This window comes from Astatotilapia calliptera, chromosome 10 (genome assembly GCF_964374335.1).
Source record: "Astatotilapia calliptera chromosome 10, fAstCal68.1, whole genome shotgun sequence".
Lineage (NCBI taxonomy): Eukaryota > Metazoa > Chordata > Actinopteri > Cichliformes > Cichlidae > Astatotilapia > Astatotilapia calliptera.
In genome coordinates, this window is record NC_137431.1 from 22,203,255 (window position 1) to 22,229,026 (window position 25,772).

General features: G+C 40.4%; 1 protein-coding gene across 1 annotated transcript in view; it reads right to left on the bottom strand.

Annotated features, from left to right (window-relative positions):
• Window positions 1–24,305, bottom strand: part of kctd16b (potassium channel tetramerization domain containing 16b) — an 86,848-nt gene extending 62,543 nt beyond the window's left edge. Inside the window, exon 1 of the mRNA XM_026181513.2 lies at window positions 22,313–24,305. Coding sequence (XP_026037298.1) covers window positions 22,313–23,150 — 838 coding nt within the window. The 5' untranslated portion in view covers window positions 23,151–24,305. The remainder of the gene's footprint in view (window positions 1–22,312) is intronic.
• Window positions 24,306–25,772: the final 1,467 nt, after the last annotated feature.

Sequence of the window (25,772 nt, forward strand, 5' to 3'; positions counted from 1 at the left end):
TGGTTAGGATATTGGTTCACAAGCTGGTCTCAGGGAAGTTCTCAGTTTTCTGAGCACATCACTGGTTCATCCCTAGTTAGTTGCATTTTTTAGAATATATCATTAATACAAATATGCTGCTTTGTACAGTTTAGCCATTAAAAATTACGTATACATTTTTTACACTTGGTAGCAGTTTGTAATCTAATGACTCTCACTTTGATCTGAAATAATACTTGTGAAAATAAATCAGATGCAATACTTTTTTTTTTTTACCTGGGGCTGTTTTCATTTATTATTCAAATAATAAATACCAAAGATTCCACAGATTTAGTTTGGGAATATTTCCAATTTAGGGAAGCTGTTTAAGTCGAACTTAATGGTTTCTTAAAAACATTAAAAGAGCGAGTTTCTGCTGAGGAATACAGATTTTTAATTAAACACTGGCACTGGCAGATACCCAAAACCAAGTTATTGGTAGTGATCAGAATCAGGAAAAAGCTGCACCATTCACATCTTTAAATATTATACAATATCTTATTAACACTTAAATAATAATCATTTGATTGTCACTCACCAAATCTTTAAATTTGAGGTTATAGCTAATTTTAATACTTATTTTTGTTGTTATTGTTGTTATTTGGTAACAATTCTTATACACATTTTCACATACCTTTGCACCATAAGTGCAACTACCTCATGGCTATGACCTTTTTTCTTTAAAATTGGAAAGTGTAATATGTGTTCACTATTTGGGAAAATGTTCCACTCATTCACCAGTTCACTGGCCGCTCAGGCACCAGCAGCGGTCAGCTATGCTGTGGTGTTTGCCTGACCTAGACTAACTGGTACCCGTTTGGTATTCACTATCCATATGAAGGCCACTTCAGCACATGGGAAGAAGATCAATCCATAAACTGCGTGATCTTCTCAACCACTGGCCAGAACCACCCCACTCATATGTTCATTATGCAGACAATAAGAAAATGGGTTGAGTGTAATAAAGTTATTACCTGCCACTGCAGTTATTTGTTTGTGTGTCTGTATTTCTGCATGCATTTCTGTATTTCTGAGCATCTGTGTGCGTGTGTATGTTTGTGTCTGTGTGTTTATGCATACATGAGGGCCATTTCTGCTGCCAGCATGAGCTGTGGAGTCTCTGAGTCTCCAGAGGCACTGGCAGCCAATAGCTTGCCTGTCAAAGCGCTGCCTTATCTGATGATCCATGAGCGCGTGAAGCAGCAGTGAAAGCCAGCCCATGAAGTGGAAATATCACTTAATAATACCAGATCAGATAACCTCTTTCATAACACATGACCTTACAATTTATGGTGCATATAACGCCGTGGAATCGCGAGAAACATTTCCTGGGCAAACAGAGATTATTGGCTGGCTTAGACGAATGTTTGCACCAGCTGAAGAAACTAAGGGGTAGCAGTGACTGATTGACTCGCTCATTCACTGTTGAGAGGCCTTTCAGAAAGACTTATATGGGAACTGCCCAACTGGAGTTTGTTAGACGCAAAAGCCAAAGACAGTTGGGAGAACACTGTTCCAGAGTTATTCTAAATCATTTCCCAAGTATAAAATTAACATTTACAAGAAATATTAAGAGTGATTCACAGACCATTTTTGAAGGTTTTTTTCCTCCTGGGCAAGCTGCCCTGCATTGTTGATGGAGGTTGCTGCAGTTGTGTGCACAGCCCATAAGGAAGACTGCAGACATTAGTAAGGGCTTTTTTTTACGATTTCAATATTGCTGTTTTTATGCTTGAAAAAAAAAAAGAATGATCAATCAATGAAAATGCAAAAGAAGTGGTCTTTGCAGCAAGAATATGAAGGAAACACCAGTTTTTAAGTATACAGGTTAATTGTTGACATGCTGTTATTTGTTAGTGCATTAAAATGAAATAAAACAACCGTTTCCATTTCAAACAAACACAGATCCTGAAATGTGGGGTGTGACAGACTTAAATTCACTAAAAGCTGGAAGAAACAGACTCAACGACGTTACAACAGAGTGGACAACAGCAGCGTGCGGCAATTTAAAATAAACCAGACATGAACTTTGATTATTGCTGCACCAGAACCTCCGGTGAGTCTATCAGTTACTCCTAGCTGAATTCAAAAACAGAGCCATCACATCCTGCCGCAGAGGCTTCCAGTACCTCGCCTCTCCAAAATGAAGTCGTTCTGACTCGCATTCATCACACCATAACCAAGTTGATCACAGGAAGTCCTCCGCTCAGCGTGAATGCACAAAGTCATCACTTCAGTTGACTGGTGGCTGCACGCAATATATGAGAAGCATCCATTCACATTAGCACCCCACCCACTCATACCACATCACTCACATTCTCTCTCGGCTACTCCATACTGATAATGGATTCCTGTCTTACCGTAAGCATTTGAGTGTGTGTGTGTGTGTGTGTGTGTGTGTGTGTGTGTGTGTGTGTGTGTGTGTGTGTGTGTGTGTGTGTGTGTGTGTGTGTGTGTGTGTGTGTGCGCGCAGGTGGGTGGACAGGCACACATTACTTATCTTGTGGGGACCTACTGTAAATTCCTAATAGAATGTCATTGTGGAAAAGCTTAGTGAAAGGTTAAGGTTAAGTTAAGATTAAGGTAATGCTAGAGTTGAACAAGTTGTAGTTGCAGTAATGTTAGTAAGTCTGCAGGAAGTGAATGAGAGTCAGTGTATTGCCCTTTGAAGCTATGAAAACATGCTGTCTCAGCAGCAGTATATGTGTCTAGAAAACATAATGTGCTCCATTTTGTTGATACTTTTGGATAGCGGTGTCTTCATTTCAATATCTGAATGTCATATATGGTCATATATATACATGCTGAACATAAAACTGGAGAGTCAATATAAACTGACATGCCAGAAATGTGACTGACACGATCTCCTTTCAGCTGTTTACTTTATGTTACAGAGAGACACATGCAATTACACAGGCTGACAATTTCCTCTTAAGAATGAGGGTTACAATATGAGACACATCTATCTGTGTAAGCAGGAGGACCAAAATACATCACTGTCACTGAAACAGAATGGGAGGGATGGGTATGCAAAAGCAAACCGTTCAAAACCACTTGGATTTAAAAGCAAACTTCACAAAGAAAACCAACTGAAGGCTAAATGTTAACTAGGGAAAAAAGAGGGAACACCAAAACTGGGAGATTTTAAAAAACCCAAGTTGCTCCAAGGCCACCTGATGCTTTTAATACACGTTATAATCAAGGCTGAGATACGTCTATATCCTTGCTGGTTAGTCAATTGCATCTTCAATTTGTAATGTGTGCCTCCAAAGCAATGATTATAAAATAGTTTGAATGAAGCAACATTCATTTTACCAGTTTTCTTTTAGCCTCCATCAATGATCTGATGATTTAAGTGTCCAAAAAATGAGATTAAATTCCAATTGTTAAAAAGAAATCAAATATTGCTTTTTTTTTCTCATTACTTTCACTTAATAAAACAAAAAAAACCCAAAATGCAAAAAATGATTTAGCATCGCCGAGCTTTAAAATACTTGTGCACAGACATTTATTACCCTTCCATTGTGTTTCTATCTTCCTTGTCTCTCATCCTGCTCTCTCCTCTAATTTATCCGTACTTCTGATTGGCTGCAGAAGCCTCAGTGCTACACATATAAAGCCAGAAAAGACAGAGCATGCAGTTAGCAGTTGACGCCTCAGTCCCTCCATCACCTCTAACCTTCTGCTGCTTCTCCGGTTTCTATTTATGAATTACGAGCTGAGTTGGGAGTTACTGGCAGTTTTTTAGTTTGATTAGTTTATCTTACTAATATTAGTTTAGGGGAGAAGATGGACTCTATTGTGTGGCTGGCTCATGGTCTTCTTTTGTTTGTTTTCCCCCCCATCTCCCTTGTTTGTGTTTGTGCTTTGTAAGCAATCAAGCTTTCATTATTAAATGTTTGTTGAACTGAAGCAGTTTAGGGATGGATTTAGGGACCGTGACAACAGAAACGTCTAAAAAATGCAGCATAACGGGAATTATTTTCTTTCTCACTCTCTTGTTTTTTTAACTATCAGAACATGATGCCTACATTAACAAAAGTGCAACTCAACAGTCCAGACAGATATTCAGAGATTCAGTTGCGTTGTGCTAGGAGCAAATGCAGCTTCGAAATGCAAGCGTCAGTCAGAGATGAATATCAGACTCAATTCCACCATCAAGCCAGGGTCTTTCTGTGTGTAGTTTGCATGTTCTCCCCCTTTTTGCGTGAGTTCTCCCTGGGTACTCTGGCTTTCTCCAACAGTCCAAAGACATGCAGTTAATTGGAAACACTAAATTGTTAATGTGAGTGTCACCTTGAGGTGACTGCTGAAGCCACATTATGATTGGACTGTGAGCGTCTGCGCACATCCACCTGATAGAAGACCTAAAAAATTATAGCGGGATTAAATACCCCCATCTGACCTGGAAACACATCAGGATTACCCAGGAAGACCTGAAGGACATGGGCGGGGAAAAGGGCATATGGACTACATGCATAGTTTGCTTCAACTGCACTGATTTAAACTGATGAATCTGTTGAGATGCAAGATGGGTCTTGTCCCGTACCAGTTCTGTAAGCAGTGTGTGTGTTTCTGTGTGGATTTAAGATCTAAATCATCTAAACGTCACTATTCATGATTTAAGTCACTGTTGCCTCTGCCATGTGAAAAGTTAAAGATAAAAGGCAGACTGGGGTCAATTTTTTTCAGGATTGTATTATTGCTTTCAGTAGGAGCGGCAGCTGGGGGAAGTTGTAGGACGGAAACAAGAAGAAACAGACAAATGCTTTTTTTGTCATGAAGTATGCTCTAATTGTGGGTAATAGAGCCCTGGAGATCACACATTATACATCACCATATTGTAAGATCACTTCATGTGTTCATGTCATTTTTCAGTGGACGGTGTCTTAGTATGCATGCAAGCTATAGTATAACAGGAACAACTGAAACAAAGTTTCAAAAGAGGCCTATGGATTTCTTAAAAACTTTGACCTTTTCCTTGACTTTCTCTTCACACACCTGGGCAACACTTGCTCACAATTGAGAGCAGGAAGATGGACCCAGCCTCCCTTACAACCAACTCAGTCCTACCCACCCTTTTTGATCTGACCTTTGAAAGTTTTCTTTAGTATTTATGCTACATGTGATTAATGTAAGAGGCGCAAGAGACCAAGAAGTGCATCTTTTCATCCTTAACGTAACTGGGCTACTGTATTGTCATTCCTGTTGGTTGTTGTTAGTCTCTACCTATATTTCTTTGGTGGTAGTAAGCATTAGAAAGGGTTTGAGAATCTACTGAAGAAATAAAGAAATAAAAAGCTTGAGTCAGTGGGAGAGGAGCAGAAAATAAAACACCGCAGATGAAAAGGACCAACGGGACTGTTGTTTTCTCTGCCCCTGATTTTATTCCTCGGGCACTTGGAACGAAAAAGTGAAGCAAAGAGCAATAATGATAAGGACAGAGAATAGAAAGAAATGGCAGCAATTCTTCCAGAAAGAGAGGATGAAATCACAGCTAAACCCATTTCTTGCAGGATGAAGGGGGCTAAGGAGAAGCAAATACAGACGGGAATATAGTCAGCAAACAACAAAGGTCTCAAGCACCTACCAAACACTCCCATCGTGGGTGGGGGAAATGCAGGGAGGGAAATAGAGAGACGAAGGCTAATAAGCGAAATGACTACACAATGAGACAGAAGCTCAACCCTGAATTTAAAAAAAAAACATCTGTCGGCAGCTGCAACACTGGCAGCTATATCACTCTGTTCACTTCAGGTCTAATGTTTGGAATCAGTAAAACAAGCAGTTGCAGATTGTTTACGGAAGAGAGGAGGCTGTGCTCTCACCACAACACCACAATGTTTTAAATGCTCGGGAGAAAACTGAAACCTATCTGATCTGTATGACTGGCTCAGAATCAAATCCTTAAAGCAGCAGGAAATATGGAAGAGGAAGGTGAGACCTGAGAAGACAAACAAAAAACAGAGAAAAATATGCTTGTGCCCTATATGCTCAACGCCCACTTGTAGATTTCATTCCAAAGCATATTTCTGTGTTGCCACTGAGCCATATCTAAGCATCCATTGATAGTTTGCAATAACGTTAGCTGTAAAACTGCTAAAAACAGAAAACTTTGTAATGCAGCAGACATATACTGAAACCATTACTGGAAAGTTAGCTGTGCTCTGATTAGCCATCATGTGTTTGTTTCTCTGCTGTCCCTTTTTCTGTTTTGCTTCCCCTTTTTAAAAAATGTATTTAGTTCAAGTTATCAGTGTTTGGAAGGAGGGCATTGCATGTAGCTGTACATCACAGATTACTAGTTACGCAGTTTTGAATGTAATGAGCAAGCATTTTAATGTGGACTACATTTTCATCACAGTCCACATCGGACCGATTTGAAAAGGGAAAACGTTAATGAATTCCAAGGAACGACAGTGCCGGCAGCCTGGCCTCGTTCACTGGTTGCAAAGCGATTGGACTGGCAGACAAAAAGTGGTTGAAATTTTGAAAAAGGAAAATAGAAAAGAACTTGTCAAAAACAGTGCTACATTTTGTGCTTACTACAAAATGAATTGAACTGTGCTAATGTGAATGAATCCCCCTCTTCATGGTGTTGCATTCAAGTTCATTATAGTAACTTTGCTAACCCACGTTGTCCGCAAATATAAATGAAGGTATTCCTGCAGAACAAAAGCATGCAGTGCAACAAGATGACTGGTTTAGTCTACAAATATTGTACACATTTTTTTATAAGAGGTAATTAGAATATTTTTGGATGTATCCCATCTCGGTAGCTGTAACTGATTACAAATGCATTTTTTTGTAATTTAATCATCAAAAGAGTTGCTTATATAATATACATAGAATATTCTGTTGCACTGAAAACTTTATTAACAAATATCCAGATGGCCCATGTGGTGTGCTTAACAGCACAGAATTACGATGCCCTAAGTGTTACAGTGAGAACACAAACCACCTGACCAGTAAACAGGAGCTGGAAATCAAAAATCCAAACAAGGCAAAGTCCTCCAAAGGCCTTGAGAAGGTATTAACACTAGCATACTACCCAAAATCACACACACGATAAAAAACAAAACATTTTTAAAGAGATTGTAAGTTCAAAAGTAAATTGAATAGTTATTTTAAATATTCATTTTTGGATTAATGGTTGCCAATTTCATATAAATATTTTTCTTTAGCGTTTGTCTGTTTTTGAGTCTAATTTTGATTGGTTGGTTTGAGCATTGTGGCACATCTCTCCAGCCGCACAATGTTTTTTAGCTGAAAAAAGAAACAAAGCATAGCTGATCACGTATTCATCGTGTATTCATCCGTGAAAGAGAAGTGAGGCTTGGTGAAGTTAAGAAGTAGAACAAAGAAGAGCATCTGCAAAGGGCGAATGATGTCTGATAACAGAAGGCAGAGTGACATTTGTTTTCGAGTGTCACACGAAAACAGGGGAGTGAACTCTGAAAAGGCTAGTGTCCCCTGTTACACCTCACACACACACACACACACACACACACACACACACACACACACACACACACACACACACACACACTCACAAGAAAATATAACACACACACACTCCTAATCAGGATGAATGAGATTTGCGCTTCAACAAGGACATGTCATTATATTATGAGACAACTACATTATTGCTCTGATCCTACCATTTTAACAGCTTAGTGTGTGCGTGTGTATGTGTATTTCTGTCTGTGCGCGTGTTTGTGTGTGTGCGCATGACAGTCTTAATTATTAAAATGGGATCATTGCACCTAAATGTCAGCCTGTAACAGTTTTAATTGACTAAATGAGTTTCTGAAGTGATGGATGTAGATAATTGTCTTGCTCCATTTGCTTGTTTCTCATCCCAGCACACACAAGCATGTTCATGTACAAATGAGCCTGCTGCAGTCCTGAGATCATATCAGTCCCTGGTATGGCTGGCACTTGCATGCAGACACAAAGACAGGTCTGCAGATTGGACTTTTGTTAGCGTTGGTGCCTTGGTTGTGTTGACTTTTGTAAAGGCGCACACTGCTTACTAATCCCTCTAAAGCTTTGGCCAGGTTAATCTAGTAGTAAACAATGTGTCTCTGGGCCAGAATGCTGTCTGATCTTATCTATATAGTCTGTGCGAGTGTGTACTTGCATGCATTTGTGCATATGTGCTGTGGGATGTTTGCACTTTGATGCGGTTGCTGTTGTCCCACAAAACCAATTTATCAACAGACCTCCTGTCTGCAGACCATAATCACACAGGTTCACAGACAGCAAATCATCTTCTACACACAGGTAATACTGGCTTGTGCAGTTAGGAGACCATTACACAGGTTGTATGTGTACATAGGGCTCTCAGTAGCAAACCATTACTTTTTCAAACAAACAGCCAGGGACCTGTTTTGGACTGCCACGGACTGGGCAGTCTACTGTGAACAGCTCTCAGTAATTCATTATAGCATGAATAGTAAACAAGACTGTGGGCTAGATGGGATTACAGTGGACGCTTTGGTTTTCTAAAAATCCTCCTAACTATCAGTCGAAAAACACCTGTTCATTTTCACTCGACTTTGATCAAGCAAAGCTAACCAAAAACCCAAGAAGTGATTATTCAGTGGTCTTTTTGTTTTTATTCACACATATACAGTGGAAGCCCGACTTAAGAATACCGCATTAAACGAAAAATTCAAGTTACGAACGCACTGAACGGCAATATTGTTGCCCGTGTTACGGCAAAATGCCCATGTTACAAAATCCACTGGCTCTGATTGGCCGAGCCCACAATGCCCACAAAGCCTTCCGAATCATGTGACAACCCCTTGGCTTTCGTAATTGCGCTTTGCTGTTCCACTTGAATGACGTATTGTTATTCTAGTTATCAATTAGCCTATTGTTCAGCATCGCTTCACTCAAAAGGCGCGATGGGTGCTTCGACTTCGACGATTTTCGACTTATAAAAGACCCTCGGGAACGAATTAATTTCGTAAGTCGGGGTTATATATATATATATATATATATATATATATAGATAGATAGATATATATATACGAATGTATACATGTTAGTTCTAGTTAGGTCCCACACAGATGAGACAAATAGGCTGCAGCCTATGAAGGCATGTGCATGTAAACAAGCTGAAAGTTCTGCTTTCTAGAGAAGAGAGAGAGAGGTGCAACTGTGTTCAGGTATGAACTCTGATCTCAGTGTGATATATTTACCCTGTAAATCCCCCTCAGTCTTAAAAGGGAGCTACAGATGAAAGCAAAGAAAACAGATTACAGCAGAAATGTTAGGCGATGAGGTGGCTTAAGGTTCAGCATGGTATGTCTAATAATTTGTGTGCATGGTAGGTGTTACTTTGTAATGAAGCATTGCACAAAATTCATTCTGGCTGAAATTAATAGGCAGTAGGTACGCTACACAACAGTGAAAAGATTGCCGGTATCTGTTGATACACTAAGTGTGTTTAAGTGAGCGGTCTGATTTATAATCTTTTCTCTAATGAGAGCCATTTTTCATCTGTGAGCTGTTTATATAAAGTTAACCTTCGAGCGTGTGCGAGGGGAGGAGGGATCATGTGTGCATGCATGCCATGCATATGCTTACAGCATGTGTGTGTGTTTTAATGGACAGGGAGCTTCACAGATACTTAGGAATGAAATGGCGATGACAGTATGCTCTAGCAAGCAGCTGAGTACCCTGACATGACAAAGAGGGATTACTAATGAGACACAGTGTAGAAGTTTGGAATAATCCTTAACAGTGGTACTGCCTGCTAAAAGTGTTTAACTGCTTAAATATAGTATATACTCCTTTAAGACATTCACAACTGTAAAAGTGCCCAGACACTCTTCTCTGGAAGCTCCATGACTTATGGTTTCAGGTATCTGTTTAAGATGTAACTGTAATGGCTTGAGATTAATTATTTCTCCTCTTTTGGGCTCTAGCACATTCAGGATAACGACATTTGACAATTATTTGCATCTTTTCTCTCAGTGGTAAAGGAAGGAAATTTGAAACAAAGCCTTTTCTAAGACCAAGACACATTCGGCTGGTATCACAAGTTACCTTTGCAATTTCTGCCAGAGATAATTTCCTCTGGAGTTACTACACCAGTGCCTCTAGCTATCTTAATACACATAAAGACTTCGTTGCTGCTTCTAAATGAAATGGCACTGTCATTCTGCCCCAGGAAGATATAAAGCACCGAGGAATGAAATTACAAGGGTATGACCATATGCTCAAACGGGATGTGGACCACTGCTGTGTGAGCGACAATGTGTGATTCTAATGAGGCACAACAGAATAAGAAATGGTTCCAAACATGATCAAACTGTGAGGTTTCTTTGTGAAGTTTTCTTCCTGATGGAGCTGAATGCAGGTGCTGATGAATTAAAAAGATGAAGCACCTTGGACGGGACTCAGAAAGTGCCACATTACAACCCCCTTCATTTAACTCCAACTTATGAAGGTAAATGTTTGTTTAAATCCATCAATAATTAATCAATAATAATCAGGCCCCATCTTAAATACCTCATTGTACCATATCACACAAATAGAGCTCTTTGCTCTTAGACTGATAGCTTACTTGTGGTTCCAAGGATATTTAAAAGTAGAATGAGAAGCAGAGTCTGCAGCCTTCTAGATGCCTCCTATGAGGAACCAGCTCCAAGTCTGTATTTAGAAGATAGACACCCTCTTCAGTTTTAAGATTAGGCCAGAAACTTTCCTTTTTAATAAAACATATAGTTAGTGGTGGCTCAGATTACCTGCAATAGATCTTGTCTGATATGGGCTTCCTAGGATGCACTGAGTGTTTCTACTTCACTCTGCTTTTAATCATTAGTTATCATTAATCTTTGGCTTTCTTCCACAGTGTGTCTTTTGTCTCACTTCCATCACCCCAACTAGTTACAGCAGATGGCTGCCCCCTTTCTCACATCCCTTTCTGTGCCTCGTTCTGCTTAGAGGTTTCTTTCTGTTAAAGGGGGTTTTTCCTTCCCACCATAGCCAAATGCTTGCTCAAATGGGATCGTCTGATTCTTGAGGTTTTCTCTGAATAAAGAAACTTCTTTAAGTTTTTTTAAAATTCAAGGAACTTAAAGGCAAAAAATTGACAAGATCAATAACATGACTGTTTCAAAACAACAACTTAAAGGGAATCCGTAAAGGGGGGGATTAGAGGAAAGTGTAAGAATAAAACTATCATTTAATGACAAACATGATCCACTAAGAGCAGTTTCAGAGATTAGCATCCATCTCATTGTATCCTTATACTTCTTCTATCCACAGTCACCAATAGATGCACATTTCCTAGCCATAAAGCTGCAATCGATGTATTCATATCAATCTTAGCACCTGTTTTAGTTGAACTTGCAGAACACTGAATACTTCTAGACTGACTGAACTGGCAGCTCGTCAGCATCCTCAAAGATCAGGATCGCGACTGTTGGTCTGCTTTCAGAGGCAGAAACAGCTGTAGTGGATGGTTTGCTGCCTAGCTAGAAAATAGTGGTGGGTTTTGATAATCGATTCATTGATTACAATCGATTCTGGCTTGGATAACGTGATATCGATTCATTAAAATCCTGAATCGATTTTTTTATATAAATGTATTTTGCCCAAAATTCCAGAATCTCAGGTGGAACGTCACAAAATTTTGACAACCACCAAACATTTAAAACAGTAAATGAGAGCAGGTACACGGCTTCTGCACAAAGACGTAAACGCAAAGCACGGACCTGCAGATCAGAATCAGTGAGATGTCGCCTTTCTCACCCGACGGCACGGACACGGTCGAGGCTGAAAGCTGACAGCTCGCTGATTCTGATGTTTCGGCGGGTCCGCGCTTTGTGTTTACACCCTTTTTGCGCTGATTCTAAAGCTGTTAGTTTTATCAATCTCCAAACAATATTGACCGAACCAGCAGCAAAAAAACATCGTCATAGACTCCCTCTTACTTTTGCTGTTTTATACTTGCTGTATACCCTTTACATTGCATTTACAGCCAATCTGGAATGGCACATAGCAGGGTTATTAAAGCATTGATGCATTGCAGGAGCCAGCTGGTGGGTTGAGTTTGTGAAGAGGCTCTCCAGCTGCAGTTTCTGTCATTATGGCAACGCTCCACACCTCGTCGCACCACAGTGCACTTATTTCAACACAACGGGAAAGAGCATCAGCATTATATCAGCTGTGCCACCGCCGCAGAGAGAATAGAGTGCCAGGAGTCACAGAGGAAAAGAAAATGGACTGATAGACGGCTAAGAGAGTAGGGAGTCACCGAGGACTTAGGAAAGCTTGTTGTTGATGCTCCACTGTTACTTTGTTTTGTTTGTGTATTTCTTCCTCTTTCTTTGTCTCCGAGCTTGGTAATTCCCCATATTCTCCAGTGGGAGGGGATCATGGAAAGTTACTCTAGCTACACCAAACATCTAAGGGAGAAGTTCAAAATGAGGCTATGCAAACAAGTACTTCTTTCTATATGATCTACTTGGCCTTTCCTTGTTTCCTTGTTGCCCTCTTGCTTTTATATGTGCCAAATTGATTAGAAACTGGCTAAATAAATGCAAAACAATACACAGTTTCAGGATTGGGTTACTTTTTAAGACATCTATCTATAACATATCCCATAACGTATTTTCTATCACTTTCAAAAGGTGAGTAAACTCTATTTCAAAAGTGAAAATTTAGTTCATTTTTTGTTTGCCCTAGACTACTTTTAGAGTTTACCTTTAAGTAACTCTTTTCTTTCTTATCTTGTCATTTTTTTTTCCTTCTCTCCCTCTTGGAGCTCTATTGAGGCTTTAACTGAGACAGCTTTAAAAAAAGAAAAAAAACACACAGCTGTAGCAGTTAGAATAGCCAGTTCCCAGGTATAAGACAGTCTGTCTACATATACTGAGCCTTGAGAAACCCCCTTTTCTTTATATCTTGCTAAGATAATGGGAAATAGAGCAATTTATTAAAACTTGCAAAGATGTGTTGAAATTCATTATCAAAAACTGAGACTTACAGGTCTAACTTTCCAGATGGTATTGCAAGGTGGATCAAACTCCATATCCATCGGTTTTGACAAGATTCCCAACACCACTGGCTGAGATACAGCCCAAAACCATGATAGAGCCTCTACCTTGTTTTACCGATGAATGTTGACACTCACTGTTGTACCTCTCCTGTGACATGCTCTGTACATATTGATGAGAATTTGAACATTTGACTTTAAACAGTTGACCTGTTGCCACTGATTTTCAGTCCCATTCTTGTGTGATTTAGCATACTTCACTCTTTTCTGCCTGCTTCCCTTCATATTAAGAATGGTTTCTTGAAGCCAGCTTCACAATAAGATTTCAGCAAACAGTATAGATGACCAGGTGCATCTCCCCAGTCCTATGTCAGGTTTTTTTTCCCTATTTTACAATTTCCTAAAGACATGACATTTTGCTTTGCTTGTTTTTATTTCTGCAGCTTGACCTGCAATAGTCCCGTTTCCAGAAGCTCATTAAGGATACTCTGCCCACCGTGCATGCTGAGATATGTTAAGGTCTTGGCTAATAGCACTTTGGGAATCAGCTTGTTGGTATTTTATGCCTGTCAAACTGTATTATCTTTGGCATTTTTGTAGATTTGACAAAAGAGGAAAAAAAATGGAGCAAATTTTGTGTGTTTGCAACAAGCTGCTAGTAACGAAGTGCTCAACGCTGGTTCTTTTCTCAATTGAGCTTGGTGCCTTTTTATGTCTTTTATGTTTTGTTTGATTCATAGGTCACTGATAAGCAGCTTAAGAAACATAAAAACATTCTTGTGAAAATGGTCAAATCAGCAATTTTCTGAAGTAATATATATGTATGTAGATAGAGAGAGCGAGAGCAAGCAGTATCAGCAGCAGTTATACAAGCAGAAATATTTGTAAGAAGAAAAGAAAAGTGTCCGTATCTGTATTTGTCCCTTCTTTCAGGCACTGAACTGTACCCCCCACCTGCTTCCTCTCCCATTCTGTCTCACTCTAAATAACGCAAACTTGAGGTGTGTGGTGGTGGACTCCCCTGTGGTGCTGAGGCCAGGGTAGCAGCTGTCTCTATCAAGACTCTCCTCAGAGCTGTCATGGCCTGTCTGCTCCTCGGCTAATCACTTCCTACAGGCCTGCAGCACGGGGGCCGCTGCTGCTAATGTCATCACTGACTGGTCTGGGAGAAGCTTGCAGGATTAGCATGATGTAGTTTCACATGGTGATGAGTGTGTCTTTCCGTGTATGTTAGAGCGGTAGAGTGCAGGTGGTTTTAGCTGGCGGCTCAACGGGTGTGCAAATGCCTCAGGTAGTGCAACATGGGTCACACATTATCACATACACACACACAAGCACAGACACCGTAATTGCTGCCACCTGCCAAATCACATTTGCCACACAAGGAGTTACTCGTCTGTGCGTAAAAAGCTAATGGCATAGTGTGTCACACGCCAGCATACATGGGCGCATGAAAGTGGCCATTTGTGATGACACATAATTCACTCACTGGCATGTTCCGCGGAGGTAAAAATAAAGCCTCGATGGAAAAACATCCTGATCCAACAAAATCATTTTTTTCTGAAGACTTTAAATATTTCTTTTTTTGCCACATGGTAGATGTTTTGCTTGAAGGTTCTGCTGTGGTCAACGTTAGCAATTCACTGAAGTAACTGTCACAAGAGATGATTATCAATCACTTCAGCCATGCAACAAATTGCTAAATACACTTTGCATTGTAAGGCTTCAGAGACTATTCAGAATTTGAATAGCCTGAAACAGAAAGAGATTGATAGGTACAATTAGAGGAGAAGAGGATACAGGGTGATGGATAACAAGCAAACGGAGGATTGGAAGAGATAAAGGAGGTTCAGCTTATGGCAAGAAAATACAATTTCCCTGAGTGAAGGCTGACAATGTTGGGAATAGAAGGTAAGTTACCTTTTCATCCACTGTTGCAGTGCCCCTAAGCAAAGCATCTGGAGTCACTGAAAAAGTACAGCCGATAGATTTGCTTCCTTAACATGTTTTTACAGGACAAATATCCAATCATTTTTTTAAATAGTGCAGATTAATACAAATGACATACTCATACAATTCACTTTTTCTACTTATAGCCATGATTTAAATACACAAAGGGATGGTCTCAGGGAAACGGCACATCTAGATCAGGATAAGAAGAAGAAAATGGTTGGATGCATGGATGCATGATTGGGTGTCACGGTCTGGCTGGGGCAGACCGTATGTGTTGCAGAGGAGGACTCAAACGCAGACCAAAACGTGGTGTGGATTAACAAAACAAGCCGTTTATTGAGGTTAGCAACGAGGGTACAAAATAATAGGGCATCGGTGAAAACTAAACAATAACCTAAACTGGGAGAACTAATAACAAAACATGAAAAACCTTAACCATAGTGAACTGACATGGGTACCTGGAGATGAGACATGGATGAGCAGACGACCTGACAATGGCATGAAGAAAACAAAAGGCTTAACTACAGACATGAGGTGATCAGGGGAGGTGGAGACACATGGGGGAAAACAGCTGACAGACATAAACCTAATGACAGGACCAGGAGAGGAAAGCTAAATACAATAAACAAAGAACACATGACATTGTCAGAATAAAACAGGAAATACTAAAACATGACAACACAACTTAACAGACCTAATATGTGATGAATAAATACAAAACCCCAAAACATAGAAAACCCAGGAACAATAACTGCCTAAACTAAAGGCAGATAGGAAATAACACAAACTAAATCACATAACAAAATGAGACAAATACAAACATGAACTCAGAGCGCTGGGTCAGAGACCCAGCCTGTGACATTGGGTGGATGGAGTTCTAAACTGTCAACGATATGAACCAGTTTATGAAGTGGCAGGTGAAATATGTCTTAATTAATCTGTTTGAGATTCAAGTGTGTGGTGTCATGATGCCAGGATCCAAAGAGCTCTTGAAATATTTTGAATTAATTATGTTACCTTGAGGGAAATCAACTACAAGTGGTGTAGATTTCAAGCAACTGCCATTACATTCAGCACCAACAAATTCAACTCAGGAAGACAAGGATGCAGAAAGACGTCTCCAAGAACCCTAATATGCCATTACAGGATCTGCACATAACTTTAGTAATTTTTGGTGTCACACTGTATCTATCTACTGTCTGAGCTATCTTAGCAGCACAATTATTTTTCTTGCCAAAGCAACAGTAGACTTTGGTACAGTTTGGTGCAGGTCAAACAGAACTTTTCAGGAGATGCTGAAATGCTCTGTTTGGCCTAAAGTATGGTGGTGTAAATGTTATGGCTCAGGACAGCTTTGCTGCTTATCTGATGGAAATTTACAAGTTAGAGCTGCTGTCTGCGAACAAATATGCAAAATGTATTTCATATCTTTCCTAAAGGGGAACATATTAGTTTCCGACGTCAGGGCTTTTAGACAAAAACCTTCATTAAAACGCTTCATTAAAAGACCAGATTTCATGATCAAGTGTTTGTCCAAATGTGTCTAAAGATCAGTCATTTCTGTTGTGTATGGGTTTTTTTGTCCTCTGTGTGTGTTCTAAATATAAAATAACAAGATAGCTGACAATCAAGACTGTTTCTGTGCAAAGATTTATCCATGGAAAAAACGGAAGAAAAAACCTTGACACAGCATTGTCTTGTTTAGCCTGCTTTCCCTGAAGATACTCATTTGACTAAAACAAGCAATTAGGTTTTTGGTAACACTAGCTAGCTAATTGTAGGGTGCTTTGGTACACCACCCACTGGGAGGCCTAAGGGAAATGATTCACAGCTGGTAATGGTAACATAGATGTGTCAGGTAGATTGCCTACATGGCCAAAGCTCTTTAAACAACTGAACATTGCACCGACAGCAAATGCGCTTTTTGCAGAGCTCATCACAAAACAACAGGCCTCCGTGTCATGCCATAACAACTTCCACTTTTCAGGGAATACTTTTAACAACATTTTGAACCTAGCTGCAGAGATTTGGGCCATTCAGCCACATAAGCATTAGTAAGGCAGTGAAATTGGTAAGACCTGCAGCTGATGATGCCATTCATCCAAAAGATGTTAAGTGAGGTTAAAGGAAGGGCTAAATACACAGCAGACTTGTCTTTTGTTTTCCAGAACACTGTGGGAAAAATCTTTTTTTATGGAACTTGCTCAGTGCAGGGGTCATTACTAAGGTGAAACAAGAATAATAAAAAATAAACAGCCTAAGATGACAAGTAAGCAAAAGTAGGCACACATAACTTAACAGACTTAACAGTAGTGTACACTAAAAAGGCTGATAGAATACCTCAAATGAGGAATGAGAAATCTGGAGATAAAATAAACAATTACAGAGTCACACAGACAAAGATGTGAATAAGAAGCAAGACAGAAGGCGTGACGCTTCAGTGAGGCATATAAAGGCAACTGGTGCCGCCACAGCGCTCCTTACCCCTGCGGCGCATGTAGCAAAATGAAGCTGAGGAGAGGGACAGTGGGAACCGAGACAAGAGAGAAGAGTTGGGTATGACTGACTAGAGCAAAATGAGGTGACATGAAAAGAAAAGAGACCGAAGACAGACAATGAAGGAGCGGAAGAGTGTGTGTGTGTGTGTGTGTGTGTGTGTGTGTGTGTGTGTGTGTGTGTGTGTGTGTGTGTGTGTGTGTGTGTGTGTGTGTGTGTGTGCGTGCGTAGTGGGGGTGGGGGAGACAGGGGGGTTGATGAGCGAGCCAAAAATGTGACAGGCAGATAAGCGTGGGACTGTCAGTGACTGCAGTGATTCCACAGCATTATACAAGCTCCGTAATGCCATGCTTACCTGTGTGCATATCTACTGTGAAGTGAAGTACAGGCCAAAGCACATCTGCCATTCTCCTTTGAGCATGTGGCCTCTAACAAGCTGAACATTTGTCAGCAAAGCCAGGAAGCATTTGTTGTTTGTCAGTAAGCAAGGAAAGGCAGCAGCAGTCCACAGATGTTGTATAAGCAATGTGCGTGTGTGTGTGTGTGTGTGTGTGTGTGTGTGTGTGTGTGTGTGTGTGTGTGTGTGTGTGTGTGTGTGTTCATCTGAGCAGCCCTCAACACCACTTTATTTAGCTTGTTAGTGCTACTTCTGAAGGTTATGAGAGCCAAGAGCCTTCGAGTCATTGTGCTTTATGCCGGCATTTAATGCAGAGCTCTGGACACAGTTCTGCAAATCGTTTTTCTGTTTGATTGTTCATTTGTTTTCTTTTGTTTTTGTTTTTGTTTTGTTTTTTTAATTACTCCAGTTTGCTCTGGGACCACACGTTCATTTGACTGATGTGATTAGCATTGGTTTTCCCCAAGGCCGCTGATGAATGCATGACTCTGTGTTTTTTGAAACCAGGGGCTCTGGCCCTCATCCCAGAGGTGGAAAAAAATGCAGTTAGGTCCATCAGTTTGCTTGTTTTTTTCCTTTTTTATTTTATTTTATTTTTTCAAATATATAATTTTCTACACCACTATACTGGATTCTGAGGTGACTGTAGCTCAGGAGGTAGAGCAGGTCATCTACTAATCAGAAGGTTGATGGTTTCATCCCTGGCTGTTCCAGTGTGCATGCCAAATATCCCTGGGCAAGATACTAACCACAAGATGTTCTCTGATGCATCCATAGGAGTATGAATGTTTGCAACTGTTAGATAGAAAGCACTTCAGCAGAAGCTGTTGTGGATGGGGTAAGTTACATAAAGCGTTTTGAGTGCTCAGGCAAAGTAGAAAAGTGCTACATAAGAATCAGTCCACTTACCATTCCAAATTAATCAACAAGTGACACAACATGCAGAAGATACTAGAATTGAATGACAAGCAGTTTTATGTGTGTGACATGAGGACACACGTACACAAGAGAGGACAATATTTGTTAGGAAGAAAGCCCCAAATAAACCTTTCACAGAGGGGGGCCAAATCAACAATTTGATATTTTTTTAAAAGAATTGATAACAGGAAGGCCAGATTAGACTTTGTCGAGAATATCTAAAACAACCTACAAGATCAGACAAGATTAAAAATAGCAGAATGAATTATGTGAGGAGAAAAAACTAAAAGGAAAGAAAGCTCATGTCAAACAGGCTGCCATTAGTGTTTGTTGATAAAGTGACTCCTCATACAAATAGAAGGATGAATTGTGAAGTGTACGGTGTTATACTGTCCTCAGATTCAGCCAAATGCTGCAACACTAACAGCGCAGCACTTTGCAGTACAAATGGATAATGACCCAAAGCATACTGTAAAAGCAACCCAAGGGTTTCTCAATGCAATGGCCAAGTCAGTCACCTGATCTCAACCCATTAAAGCATGTTTCTCAGTTAGTAAATACAAAACCAAGTGCAAAGACCCACAAACAAGTCTCAGCTGATGGTAAAGCCCTAGCAGAGCATCTCAAGGGACAAAACACAGTATCTTGTTATGTCCCTGGATTCTAAACATCAGGCACTCATTTAAAAATTTCTGAAAGATGTTAGTGTGTCCAGTTACTTTCAAGCCTCTGAAAATGTTGGACTATGTGTACCAATTACTATAAACCCTAAACACTAAAAACAAAACTTTAGTTAAACCCCTTGAATTAAATATGAACGTCTGCATTTCAATCGCACCTTAAATGTTTGATTTAAAATTCTCCATAGTTCTGGACAAAGGCAAAACAGTCAGGTCCATAAGTTTGGGGGCAATGACAAGTTTGTTGATGCACAAAAAAAGATTATTGTAATATTTAATAAAGGCCTTATTTTATTGTATGAACATGTTAAAAAATAAGCGTTTTAGAATGTAATGTTATATGTAAAAATTTGTGCAGATTAGCTCATAAACTCTTTTCGCTTGCCAAACATCTGGAGGATTGGGCACTGAGATGAGACAACAAAGCCAGTGGTGCTAAAAAACTGGGTTAGATGCCTACCTTTTGAAATACAAAATCTTATGAATATAAAACAGTGTCCAATGCTTTATTGCAGTTCTTTAAAGTAGGAGAACGGTCTGCTATGTAATTACAAATGTTTTGGGAATGAGGATGGAATAGGAATTTAGAACATGGCTGCTGCTAAAAACTGCAACAGACAAGCTGATTTGCACTGTTTTCTTTTTCTGCTGGGATAAAAAAGATGCCAGTCAGAACTCTGCATAGAATATAATGTAATTATCGGCAAAATGAACACGTATTCACAAAATACTAAACCGAGAGATTGCAGCATTACGAGTGTTACCTGGGAGATAAGTCGGGTCACAACTCTTATTTTTTAGAACTGTAACCTTTTTTGACAACACTGAAACATATTCTCCTTTATTTTTTTACGTGACGATATCTGGCACAACACTGCTGTCAGCTTTAAAATGTTTTATTTGCATCTATATTCACGATGCTGTCCTCTGTACCTTGCTTATGTGACAAGACTTAAATTTAATATAAAACTGTTGATACATTCAGTTGCACATATAGACCAGCACAGTTTTAATTGAAATAGTCAATATGTGATTGAACTGCAGACTTTCAGCTTTAACTCAAAAAAGTTTCATAAAAGAAGTGCAATCATTTTTTAGGACTTGCAGCCATTTTTATACATAGTCCTTTTCAGACGCTCAGAAGTAATCTGAATTGAATGACAAGACGTTTTATGGCCAAATGAGGTCTCTTCCCTTATTATTTCATGGCAAAATTATGCATATAAAACATGTTGAGTTGATTCCAAGCGTTGAACTTGTAATTTGCAGTTTCAGCTTTTCTCTGACATCTCAAGATGAGATGCCCAGAGATGTCAATGCAAATAAAGGAGGCCATCATTAAACTGGAAACCCCAAATAGAGCTATGAGGGAGATAGGAAAAACTTTAAGAGTGGCAAAATCAACAATCTGGTGCATAGAAAGACCACAGAAGTGCATGACTGCAGGACTATTTCTCCTTGACTGAAATAAAATCCTTTGAAATATCCATCCAATAACCAACAAACTGATTTTTTTATTTAAAACACTCTGTTTAGGTGTACAGTGGCAAAATTTAAAGAAAAATGTGCCATTTTCCAAAAAACCTATGAACCAAACATTGTTTCCACATTAAGAAACTGAACGGGATGGTAACTATGAGCAGTATAGGATCCCATAGTCTACATGTACTCATAATGCTATGATATAATTCCTGATCAAATGCAGTGAGGTAGTTGAGTGACTTGGTTTTATCTTATGTCAAATCAAATCTGAGGCCTTTTTATTTCCAGAATTGTTCTTGGTTTCTTAAAAATGCCCCCCTGCTACCATTTCAGGGGTTGTGTGACAAAAGCTTTGCCATCTAAGTAGTCAGGTACTGAAAACTTAAGCACATCCAGAGTATCAGTATGACATTTGTCATCAATTATATACTCTCAGATTAAAAAATATGGATGTTTTTGTTGCCTCGTAAAATCTTATGAGAGCCAGTATAACAGTCATGATGACATCTTCTTTACTACCACTCTGCCAGCAGCTACTGAGCAGCAAAGATGGAAAAATGGAAGGAAAGCAGTAGCAAAAGCTATGAGGGAATGCAAGAAGTTGAAAAGATGGGCTGGATAAAAGCAGAGAGGAGGTGGAATAGCAAATTGTACCATGATAAGAAATGGCAAGCATTGATGAATCACTGCTCTCACAACTGCCTTGGCTCAGATGGTTGTGAAATGTTTAAAATCTGGTTAAATCGTTTGAAATATAAGAGCCCACTGAAGGCTGCAGCATGCTGTAATAGATTTGAACACGCCAGAATCGGAACACAGACTAGCCTGTCAATCATGTGTTAGCTGCGAAGCTTTCACTGCTTCCAGGGAGAAGTGGAAAACCTTTGCTTAACCTCAATTACAGGAAATGATCTCTAATGGGTTTCGCTCCACAAACTTCAACTGAGAATGCAAACCTGACTCTGCAGCTGTGCTTGCATTTAAAGAGGAAGATCCAGGCTACCTACAGGGCACAGAAATGTGGAATCCATGCAAGGAATTTATATATAATGGTTCTTTATCGTGGAAATCTTCCAGGCTGCTGGTCAACGAGCAAATCTGCTGGCAGAAGTCAGGTGTAAGAGCACTGCCATACAGACAATCGGATCTCACCACCCACTATAAAGTGACTGGCACGCTCACACCAGTCAAAAGAGTCCACAGCTAGGAAGGCCCACCCATCCCCAGAGCTAGATATTCCCCTCACGCCAGCTGACAACCCATGTGCGCCTTCTAGCGGCGTTCCAAGTTTGCGTGTGCGTGCACGCCTGCAAACGGTGACCTTTCGTTCACTAAAGCACCACTGTGACTTACGGTAGAAAACGTATTCTGTGTAGCTGGACCAGATCTTGTCCTCTGTGTGCTGGTTGACGAACGAAGCTGTGACTGACGAGTTGCAGGCCACCATTTGGAAACCACACTCCGACAGCATGTCAAAAGCTCTCTCCAGGTGCTTGAACTTGAGGTAAAACCGGGAGGTGTACCGATCCGGGGTCCTGTCCGGGTCCCTGCTCTCGTTCAGCGTCTCCCCAAACACTTCTTTGGCAAGGGCTACCCTGCCGCATATTAGTATCCGAGGTACCCTCCTGAACTTGGCGTCACTCTGACTCTCACGGCCCATGGTGCACGACCCTCGATACCCCACAGTGATGAACCCGCTCTTTCTGTCCGCGGGAACGAGAGAGGGTGGCGGGCACTGCCGGTGGTCGCTACCCTGGGACCCATCTTCATAGTCGCTGTGGAAGTAGTCGTCCGGGCTTTGCTTGATATCCTCAGGGGTCAGCAGCTTCACCAGGTCGGGCAGCTGGAAGTATTCAGCCTCTTTTCTGAGCCTCCCTTTTTCCGGGAAGTGGTCCGGGAGGACAACTTGCTTATCCCGGAGGTAGTCCAACACGTACCGGAATAAAAAGCCATCTCTGTCAATGAAATATCGACCCTTGGGGTCTCTTGCTAAGTCGTTAGATGCGTCTTTTTTAGAAGAAAATAGCTTACCGAGCAGCGAATTCGGGGTGCTTACCAAAGTTGAGTGACGCGTGTAATAAACCTGTCCCCCGACGTTTAATTCAACAACATCTGGGAAACTGTTCTGAACTGATGCCTGCTCTTTGGGATTAGTCCTGCAGTTTAGACTCAGCGCCATCGTTTCCGTCATGAACAGCTCCAAGCAGGCTACACACCTCTTTCAACCACAAGTCTCAAAAAAGAAAGAAAGAAAGAAAAAAGCGATGGGTCCGTGTCAAAAGTTGCCCGAGCTGAGCCCCCTGTTATTTTGACGCAGGACCTCCAACTTCATCTCACAGCGATCCGAATGAGCATTTTTCATGGCTGCATTGCCATTATCACCTACCAGTCTTTAACAGTTGTCGAAAATGGAGAGGAAGATGTCACTTCGTAGTCTCGACGGCAAAACTGAAAAGAGCAACTTGAATGGAGTAAAGAATCGTCGTTGTAAGAGAGGATGAGTGTATTCTGGCGCATCAAAAAGCTGACTGCATTAGTGGTTGTGGGACTCCCTTCGCCTCTGGGAAAAGAGCATTAGCCTACATGGAAAACCAGTGAGTGCTGGAAGAAGGCTATTTGACCGGATGGAGGGGGGGAAGCACTTGCCTTGCTTGCCTTTTTAGTTTTTGAAAGTGACATCCAATAGGAATATGTCCTTTTCCACAAACGCACGTAACCAGAAAAAAAGTCGAACAACTTATTTTAGAATCTAGCCAGAAATGAAAAAGGTGCAAATGCGACGCTGTCACTTTTCTCTTTTTGTTTTGTTGTTTTTTTTTTCTTTAACTTCCTTTCAAGAGCAGACGATTTTGAAGGTTGTAGAGACTGACAGGAGGAGGAAAAAAGCCTTTCAGTGACGAGAAACCTCGCAGAGATTGCAAACACAGTCCTCTAATCATTTTGTCTGTAGCTTGTCACAACATCCAGACATGTCGCCTGGTGCGCGCTGATTTAAAGTACCCTCCTATTCATTAAAAAAACACACACACAATAAAACCCATATACGACTCTTTTTCTTTTCTTTTTTTATGTCCTGAAGAGGTGTTAAAACCTCCGTTTGGATTTCTTTTTCTTTCTTTAAAGCAGTAGAAAGGACCGAACCACTGTTGGCTGCATTACCGGGAACTGTCCGCGGTACTGAAACGAGCATCTCTCTCTCTCTCTCTCTCTCTCTCTCTCTCTATCTATCTCTCTGTTTCTCTTTCTCTCTCTCTCCCTCAGCCCCTTCCCCCCTCCCTCAGCACACACACCCTAACATACACTCTCCTCACTCTCCTTCGCATACACTTGTACCGCCTCCCTTCCCCTACAGAGTTGGGTGGTGTCTTCAGTGTTGCCCCTTCTCTCCTACATGTACCCGCATGCAAACGCAGGCATCTGTGTAAGTAAACCCCGCATGTGAGCAAAAATCATTTGTCCCTATTTGAATATACAGCACACTAAAGTTTGCTATATTAGCCTATGCCATTTGTAATACTAGCACCGCTGTATGCAAATGTGGGGAAACTGGTGCTGTCGTAGGTTAAGGAGCTGCAATGAAAAATATATTTTTTTTAAGATTTCCCAGCCGCTTACAGTGCATAGAGGAAGAAATGTTCCATCCATCGCTGTGCCATTATTATAACGAGAGCACAATGCTGTAATTTGACCCGCAGCTTGAATCCATTTGCATGGCATTTAGTTTAAATACATCATTACAGGACACGTTTATTTTTACCATAGTGCGTTACTGTCGTGCAACATATTTGCAGTTTCCACTTTAGAACTGTTTTACAAATTGAAATCCAAAGTCCAAATACCTACATTCAAAATTCAGATAAACGCTTGCGAAAAAAGAAAAAAAAAGCACATTTGAATTGAAGAATTGTGTGAGCCTTCAGCATTTGCTTTGTAAAATGAACAACAGCGCCTCCCTATGTTTTCCCTCCCAAGTTCCTTTTTCAGTGCCATGGACATATCCTCGCACAGAGAGGTGATGGAATTAGTGGGTGAAAGGTTTTTGGTTTACAGTTAGTGTAAATGAATGCATTTATGCATGCTGCGCTAGTTTTTCATTTGCATTTGCAAAGTTTCCGGACAGACATTCCAAGGCTTGGATTGTCACTTTTCTGTTTCTGGGGAAGTTTTACAAAGAGGGATCTTTTTTCTCTTTTTTTTTCCAATCAAATTTTTATGTCATGGGGACAAAAGTAGTCGGCACTATACATGACCATTATACAGAATTCAGTTACTGCATGGTGAAAGTGTTGCAGAACCAAAGAGGGACTTGTATATAAGAAGTCTGGGTGAGAATGATGTAGTCTGCTGGATCTCAGAAAGTCCAAATCATTTTTGTATTTTATTGATTGGTTGATTGATTTACGACCTAATGCCTTCAGCAGCCTTTTATTTTCCTTTGGAGCTCATCTGTCCACTTTTAACCAACCCTGCTGTAAGAAAAACTGCATTTCCAGGCATATTGCTTAACTGTTGTGTCCGCCCTACCACTGAGAAAATGATGCCATTACTTTTCTATTTCAGTGCTAATTCTAATTTTCATCCATTTTAACTGTAGCTTAAAGCAACATAGCCACAGAGGCAATCAAATGCAGCAGATAAATTAAAAAAGTAAAGTCACTAAAACATTTATACTGGAATTGATTCTCTTTCATTTGGTATTAATGCACAATCTCATCCTGCATTCAATGCTTTTAGTGCTATTAATGCCTTTCTACGGGATGCGGTGTCATGTGGGTTTTTTAAAAGCACTTTTAAACTTTTAATTTTGCTTTAA